Raw genomic sequence first — 8,955 nt, 5'->3', positions numbered from 1 at the left:
ACAGCTTCCATACACACCAATGGTTTCCTATGACTTTTTTCCAGTAGGGATTCACTGTCATGTAATCTTCCCTAAGAACAAACATTAATGATTGATGGAGAGGAGTTAGAGGATGTTTACCTCAATTTGCTTACCCCTCAGCCTGACAATTCTCTCAGAAAGTTACCAATAAGTTTCCCCAGGTCTCAGCAGTAATTTGATATATATCTTACCTTTTACTGACTTTTTCCCTTTAGCATCTTACTTCTCCATTCAGCCAGTGTGCTTTCTGTGATCACCTCTCAAATAAACTACTTGCAATTAAACTCTTCTCTCAGGGTCTGCTTTCAGTATAAGAGGCACAAACTAATATTGAGAACTGATCAACCAGAATATTGCTAAAGTCCACTAAATGATCTCTCAGATCTATCCACCCTGTCTTGTGCTCCCTATCTGTTTTGTATATTATCTCTAGACTTTTCTTTCTAAAACTCAGTTGTCTCACGCCCCTCAGAAATCTTCAATGGCTGCAACTGCAGTAAGATGTAAAACAAAAATTCCATACAACAAAGTCTGCCAATATTTCTAACTATATGCCACTCTGCTTTGGCTGCCACAGATACATACCCCTGCTATTCATTACTTACAGAAAATATCTTTTCTGTGTTTTCAGTAAGGTTGTTTCCTCTGCTCTGCTCACCATATTGGCTGATAAGTCCCAGCTCAAAGGTCCAGCTTTAAGGTCCAGATCAAAACCATTATCCCTTAAGAAACCCTCTCAGACTCCCACTGTTTTAGGGTTAATGTTTTCCATTTTCAGTGTCATGTTTAAACTTGTGGTATATCAAAGTGTACCTTGTACTAGATGATTTATGGATATGTATTTCTACCACCAGATACGAAATCCCAGGAGGCACGAGCCACACGATATTTATCTTTGTATCCAGTAGTAATATCTGAAACAATTAACAAACCTATTTTCCAGCCAGGATCAATCAGAAAGGACACTGGATCCAAATTCTGAGGCTTGTGCTAACCCTTTATATCTTGCTGAATTATTGGGGAGGCTGGGGGCCAAAGGGATAGGCTGGGGAGGCTAGAGTTCAAAAGTTGTATTACAGTGGAGTTCAAACAATTAAGGATTGCCAACATATGAGGAAAAGCATCTGTGAAAATATTTTAACAAACAGAGTGTAACTGGTTGAAGGTCAGCTTTGTTTATGACTACTATACTCATCAAGATTTTCCAAATTATAGGCCTTTTGTAAATAACTGTTTATATAATTAAGTATAGAATTAAAAACATGCACAAAGTTTTCAAGACCAGTGATACACACAAACACACACAGACACTGACATACTTCTTTAACCAGTACAAATAGGAACATTCTCATATATGTATGAAAATTTTAGTCCAGTTTTATTTATATTACAACAGATTAACAACTGTTCAGAAGCAATTACATCTCCACTACTTAAAATGTTGTAGAAGCCTTCCAACAGTAATATCAATAAAAATGGAGTTTGCCTTCCTTACAGTCTCAGCCTGTCCAAATCATAATGGTAACATTAATTCAAATCTAAGGGACCGCCCTGGGAAGCACAATCATGAAAATGTCTTGCAAATATTTTTCAAAATTATGAAGCCTGCAAGGGCTCTTGTGTAGCCAGCAATATTTACTAATTCATCTCACCTAACAATATGCCCTGAGTTGCCTTTAATGTTTCCAAATTTCTTCTAAAGTCCTTCAAACCAGCATGCTGAGTCCTCATCTGATGAGTGAAAATGTTTTGAAATTTGAAAATATGCTTTGAAATTTTTAGCATTTCTAAAATGCTGCTAAAATCAACAAAAATGACTATATAAAGACATATTAAATCTGATTATTTAATTTTTCTTAGCTCCATTTCTATAACTTTGAGTCTGATTCATGGATCAGTGGCTCTATTTTGCTTAATGGAGTCATAAACACTCCTAATTCAACAACATTCTACTATTTAAAGTTCCTCTTATGTTTCTTCTCACACATAGCAGACCTTACTGCCTTTTACAGGACAGAAAACTCAAATTTCTTACCTATATCAAAAATAATAATGGCAATTCTGAATGACTTGTTATCCTTTATGAAACATTAATCTAAATTCTAAAACTAAGGAAAAACTATCATTAGGACTGTCATTTGATGATGAGAATAAAAACTGAAATTTATATTTCTTAAAATCAATTAAAATCTTCTGAATTATCATAAAAATGGCAAAAAATGCTACTTTATTGAAATGCTGAAATAGGCTCACTGTAGCTCAAAAATCTACCTATTACATGGAGAATAATAACGGGCTTTGCAAAGTCAAGTGCCTGAAAAGTGATGGGAAGATTTCATAAGATGCTAACAGCTATGACTATGGTGACATGTGGGGTCAAGCCAATTAGAAGTAGAGAGTGAGGGTGGGGTGAGTTGGCTCTTCACTCACAGAATATTCTATGACAGCAGTAGTAACTGGATCATAGTGGTTGCCATTCTGAAATTTCCCTTCTGCTTGTTAATAGCACTGGCATTCAGCCTACTCTCTATGTGCTTTCTACACTTTTAAACTGTATCCATTTACCAACATTTTAACAATTTCCTCAACAGGATCAAACCACCACGGGACACTGAATTGTCTTCCAAATACAACAATTATTCCTTTGATGAATTACAGTTCCTCAGTTATTCCCTGTTACTCTTCTTAACCTCCAACCTCTCTTCCATCAAAAGGTTTGTAGGAATATCCCTCACTCCTATTCCCAAGCAAGCAACTCTTTTCAGGGACCATCAGGCAATTTGTATAAATGGATGCTTTATTAGAAAAAAAGGAAGAAAACTTCACATGTACCAAAGCCTTTAACCTATTTTTCATGTATCAATTAAGTATATTATATGTGCGTGTTTTTAAAATACCTAGTCTTATAAAGAAATATTCTCATAGGACGCTGTCTGGCTCATAAATTGGTATAACTATTTGCAAGTATTTATTCCAATTTTGGGGCTTCTCTGGTGGCTCAGATGGTAAAGAATCTGCCTGCAATGAAGGAGACACGGGTTCGATCCCTGGGTTGAGAAGATCCCCTGGAGAAGGGAATAGCTACCCACTCCAGCATTCTTTGGAGAAGGCAATGGCACCCTACTCCAGTACTCTTGCTTGGAAAATCCCATGGATGAAGGAGCCTGGTAGGCTGCAGTCCATGGGGTCGCTAAGAGTCGGATACGACTGAGCGACTTCACTTTCACTTTTCACTTTCATGCATTGGAGAAGGAAATGGCAACCCACTCCAGTGTTCTTGCCTGGAGAATCCCAGGGACGGAGGAGCCTGGTGGGCTGCCGTCTATGGGGTCGCACAGAGTCGGACATGACTGAAGTGACTTAGCAGCAGCAGCAGCCAGCATTCTTGCCTGGAGAATTCCATGGACAGAGAAGCCTGGCGGGCTACAGTCCATGGGGTTGCAAAGAGTCAGACACAAGTGAGTAACTAACATACACCCTAATTTTAAATGTTAATGCCTTAACTAAATATTTCTACTTACAGGAATTTGCCCTACAAATTCAAATAAATGGACAAGAAAGTATAGCACTATAGATGAAATGTATGCCCCAAAGCACTGATTATTTAGAAAGCTAATGACTTAAATAGAAAACTAAATTTCCCTCTGGATCACTTATTAGAAACAAGAAATGTAAATTACTTTTTAATTTCTTCTCATCATGCATGTTTTCCAGTATGGTAGTTAATAATATTTTATTAACAATTTTCTTACCTTTGAATATACCCCGCTTCCAAGGGCACACATGTAGAATATATGGAACCGTGTTATCAGGGTCTACGGTGATGTCTGGGTTTCCCCATACTATCGGAAGATCTGAAGATACCTAGAAAAGAGAATCCAAAAACAGGAATCACATGATGTCAACATTTCCATGAAATTAGTATAACAAGCTGAAGCATAGAAAAAGCTGAAATTTAACTTAAATATTTTCATTGAAACTGTACACTTTTAAGTGAAAAGCAACCCATAAAATATAGACATATAGTAGAAGAAAAATTGGAGACTTAAGGAAAAATATAACACAATAAAAATGTTTATTTTCTTTTGCTACTGGTAGCAAGATCACTGATGTTTATACAATCAGAGTAGCTTTTATAGGCCATGCAGAAGTTTCTTTATGCAATTTGATATACAAAAGATAAACCACTTCAATGAATTTCTACATCAATATTAATACAGTATGTAAATATTAATATAATCAATGTTATATAGTATATAAATATTAATATAATCAATATTAATATAGCATATAATATTTAAGCAGCATCTGACTATAACTGTTGTTGGCTAGATTCAACTTTCACCTTAGTGAGTACTTTCATCTTGCCCCCCTCCACCATTCTGTACAGGCAAATACTAATCTACTTTGTCCCTCTATAGATTTGCCTAACCTGAACAATTCATAAAAAGAAATTATACAGTATATGGTCTTTTGTGACTAGCTCTTTTTCACTTAGCATAATGTTTTCAAGTTTCACCTATGTTGTGGCATTTATCAGCACATCATTTCCTTTTTACTGATGAATGGCATTAAATCATATAAAAAACACATTTTGTGTCTCCATTCATAAGTTGATGAAAATGTGGGGTGTTTCTGTTCTTGTCTATTATGAATAATGCAGGTATGAAACCATGTAGAAGTGTTTGAGTACACATAGATTTTAATTTCTTATGGACATATATCTTAGAGTAGAACTGCTGGGACATAGGATGCCCAATCTTTTAAATTACTGCTTTCCAAAAGTCTTCTCCAAAATGGCTACACCATTTTTCTTTCCCACCAACAGTGCACGATGGTTCCTATTTTCTCTACAGCTTCTCTCAAAGGTTTTTGTATATCATTTTTATAATAGTCATCCTAGTGAGTGTGAAGTGGTATCTCATTGTGATTAAGGAGGATGTCAAGGTTGTATATTGTCACCCTGCTTATTTAACTTACATGCAGGGTACATCATGAGAAATGCTGGGCTGGAGGAAGCACAAGCTGGAATCAAGATTGCCGGGAGAAATATCAATAACCTCAGATATGCAGACGACATCACCCTTATGACATAAAGTGAAGAAGAACTAAAGAGCCTCCTGATGAAAGTGAAAGAGGAGAGTGAAAACGTTGGCTTAAAGCTCAACATTCAGAAAACTAAGATCATGGCATCTGGTCCCATCACTTCATGGGAAATAGATGGGGAAACAGTGGAAACAGTGGCTGACTATTTTTCTGGGCTCCAAAATCACTGCAGATGGTGATTGCAGCCATGAAATTAAAAGATGCTTACTACTTGGAAGGAAAGTTATGACCAACCTAGACAGCATATTGAAAAGCACAGACGTTACTTTGTCATCAAAGGTCTGTCTAGTCAAGGCTATGGTTTTTCCAGTAGTCATGTATGGGTGTGAGAGTTGGATTATAAAGAAAACTGAGTGCGGAAGAATTGATGCTTTTGAACTGTGTTGTTGGAGAAGACTCTTGAGAGTTCCTTGGACTGCAAGGAGATCCAACCAGTCCATCCTAAAGGACTGGATGGACTGAATATTCATTGGAAGGACTGATGTTCAAGCTGAAACTCCAGCACTTTGGCTACCTGATGCGAAGAACTGACTCATTGGAAAAGACCCTGATGCCTGGAAAGATTGAAGGCGGGAGGAGAAGGGGACAGCAGAAGATGAGATGGTTGGATGGCATCACTGACTCAATGGACATAAGTTTGAGTAAACTCCAGGAGTTGGTGATGGACAGGGAGGCCTGGCGTGCTGCAGTCCACAGGGTAGCAATGAGTCAGACATGACTGAGCCACTGAACTGAAGGATTGATGATGTTCAATATCTTTTCCTGTGTTTATTGTTCATTTGCATGTACTTTTGGGAGAACTGTTAAGACTCTTTACACATTTAAAAAACTGTGTTACTTGTTTCATTATTAAATTGTAAAAGATGTTTATATATTCTAGAAACAAGGCCCTTATCAGATATTGGTCATGTGGATATTTTCTCTCATTCTGTGGACTGTTTTTTCACTTTCTTCAAGATATCACTTGAAGCACAATGGCAACTCTGCATTGAGCAAGTCTGTAAGTGCCATTTTTTCAATAGTATTTTCTCACTTTGTCACACTTTGATAATTTTTGGAATATTTCATACATTTTCATTGTTTTTATAATTATTATGGTTATCAATGATCTTCGATGTTACTATTCTAATTGTCTTGGCATTTTTTAGCAATAAAGTATTTTTTAATGAAGGTATGTACATCCTTTTAAAACAATTCTATTGCATACTTAAGCTGCAGTGCAGCATAAAGCATAACTTTTATATGCAGTGGGAAAGAAAAATCTGTATGACTTACTTCATTGTTATTTTGCTTTATTGTGGTGGTGGTCTGGAACCCAAACCAAATATCTCCAAGGTATGCATATAGTTTGTCACAAGTTTTTTACATGCCTGAAATAATAAATCTTTTACCCTTTGTCAAGGAGCACTGCAAACGTGTTGCGGGCACACCTTCAGCACTTAGGTGGTTTACAGCTCTACCTTAGCCTTAACTTCTAGCTCACACAGCATCTCTCCATCAGCCAGAGATGAAAAAACTGGCACCCTCTCAGGCCTTCCCTGGGCAATCACACCACTCTGTATATGCATGTGGCCTGCATGTTATCCAGGGACATGTCAGAATTGTGAAATTCGCTGCACATATCTTAATCCCCACATCTTCAAGTTTTTAGTTAAACTCTATTTGGTCACAACTGGTTTTGTCGCCTCAGGCAACTGCAATGCCAAACTATTTGAATATTTTTGGCAAGTGTCCTAAGGATAAGTCCTTTTCATCAGAGCAAGATATGTCACAAGTCAAAAGATGACAATCCCTCACTCGTGGGGAGGGGTGTTGCTAGAGACCTACGAGAAAGGTCAAATTGTGACAATGTACTGGGGTGGGAATTGTGAGCAGAGTCATACTCAGTCTGCCTCTTCCTTTGTTTGCAAGGTTGCAGTTTTCATAGCCACTGTGGTTGCAAGACTGCAGAGCAGCGGAGAGGGGGACAGAAACAGGTCAAGTCAAAATGCGACAATTACTCCACTGTTACCAGGATTCAGTTTTTATTGAGTAAATACTCCTCAGATTGTTGGAAATCTTTGTTTAATTTCAAGATTTAAAATTTCATTTTGACAGTTTTTGTCAGTGTTTTTATTGCTTTTAAGGAGGAACAGATTTATGAAACTCCACTACTCTGGAAGTCCCAGGTCTCCTGTTTTCCTTACTGCACAACTATCTCCTACTACCTGGTCACTTTGATAAAATGCCATAGCATTTTACCCATATTGCTTATTATATTCCATTATTTTTATATCATTTTTCCTATTAGGGAAGTCTCAACATTCTATTGCAAACTATTCTTGTAGCAATGAGATTAATATAGTAAAAAGGCTTTTAAAAATTCAAAACATCATAAAAAAGAATACTAGCAGTAATGAAAAATAGAAAAAGGAAAAGATATTAAAAGAATATACTGAGTTTGAGTTGTTAGCAGACTGTCAAAGTGGAGGTATAAAGTAAGCAGTCAAAAATGAGAGGCTGAAGCTAATACATCTAGAGTAAAAGTATAAATTTGCCACTTGTACCTAAATGATAGTCTGAAACCAAGAAACTGCCAAGTGTGATGTGGTACAGATATGAGGGTGCTTTAGAAGGTAGAACTTTAAAAAGAAATGAGAAGGTTAGAGGAATAAAAGGACCAGATAAGTAACAACCAAGAAATGGCATGGAAATGAGGAATATAGAAAGATATAAAATAAAGGGTGAAGAGTGTTAAGACAGTGTGCTGCATGCTTGCTAAGTTGCTTCAGTCATGTCTGACTCTGTGACCCCATGGACTTCAGCCCGCCAGGCTCGTCTGTCCAGGGGATACTCAAGGCAAGAATACTGGAGTGAGTTGCCACACTCTCCTCCAGGGATCTTCTTGACCCAGGGATTGAACCCCCACCTCTGATGTCTCCTGCATTGGCAGGCGGGTCCTTTACCACTAGCACCACCTGGGAAGTTAAGAAGGCAGATAGTGCCAAACATTAAAGGAGTTTTAGGGCAGATAATTTGGGAAAATAATTGATTTTTCTTGAACAAAAATTACAGATGATCTTTGCGGCTGCAGTTTCAGCAGAGTAGAGGAGCTACAAATGGACCACCATGAAGTAAGAAGTCATCATGTAAATAATGCTTTTTCAAGAAGTTTAGCAATCACAAAAAAACATAGAAGGCAATAGCTGAAGGGGTATTGTTAGAGGCAAGTTTTATCTTGTAATGAAAAACCTTTGAGAATACTTACAGATTAAGAAAAATAGTCCAACAGTGAGGAAGGTATTGAAGGAGTGGGGGGAGAGTGTGAACCAACCCTGAGTGCACAGAGAATCAGAAGCATGTCACTGGTTTCAAACCAAGTGCAAGATGAAACCTGACACTATGGGTCAAAGTTTCCAGTCTAGCCTTTCTCCTTCATAGCACCTCAGTTGTTTCTCAATAGAATTTCCACTGAAATACCAGCAATGATTCCAATATAATAAATGAATAGAAATGGCAAATTGATAATGCTCATTAGTACATGCTGATTAAAAATAATGGTGATTTTCAAATAAAGAAAGGTGATACTTTATTCTAATATCTCTAAGAATATGTGTTTTAGGTTTTAAATATGTTTTTGTTCTTTTATAATTCTTGGTGTTATTTAAATGTAGAAATATAAAAGAACTAGAATACATGTTCAGTATTATTAGTACTTGAATGAAATTATATTTAAACAATTTAATATGTAACATCTTTAATTACAGAAAAAGGCCTCAGGGAAAATTTACATTCTAAAGGTAAAAGTAACTAGATTCTTCAGTTTTATTTGTCTATTGAAACAACAGA

General features: G+C 36.8%; 1 protein-coding gene across 1 annotated transcript in view; it reads right to left on the bottom strand.

The window, feature by feature from the left end:
• Positions 1–3,773: 3,773 nt before the first annotated feature.
• Positions 3,774–8,955, bottom strand: part of LOC104983093 — a gene marked incomplete at both ends in the record, with an annotated part of 9,060 nt that continues 3,878 nt past the window's right edge. Inside the window, one exon of the mRNA XM_010832576.1 lies at positions 3,774–3,885. Within this exon, the coding sequence (XP_010830878.1) occupies positions 3,774–3,885 (112 nt within the window). The remainder of the gene's footprint in view (positions 3,886–8,955) is intronic.

Source organism: Bison bison, unplaced genomic scaffold (assembly GCF_000754665.1).
Source record: "Bison bison bison isolate TAMUID 2011002044 unplaced genomic scaffold, Bison_UMD1.0 scf7180017833647, whole genome shotgun sequence".
Lineage (NCBI taxonomy): Eukaryota > Metazoa > Chordata > Mammalia > Artiodactyla > Bovidae > Bison > Bison bison.
This window is presented reverse-complemented; position numbering and strand designations above follow the sequence as displayed.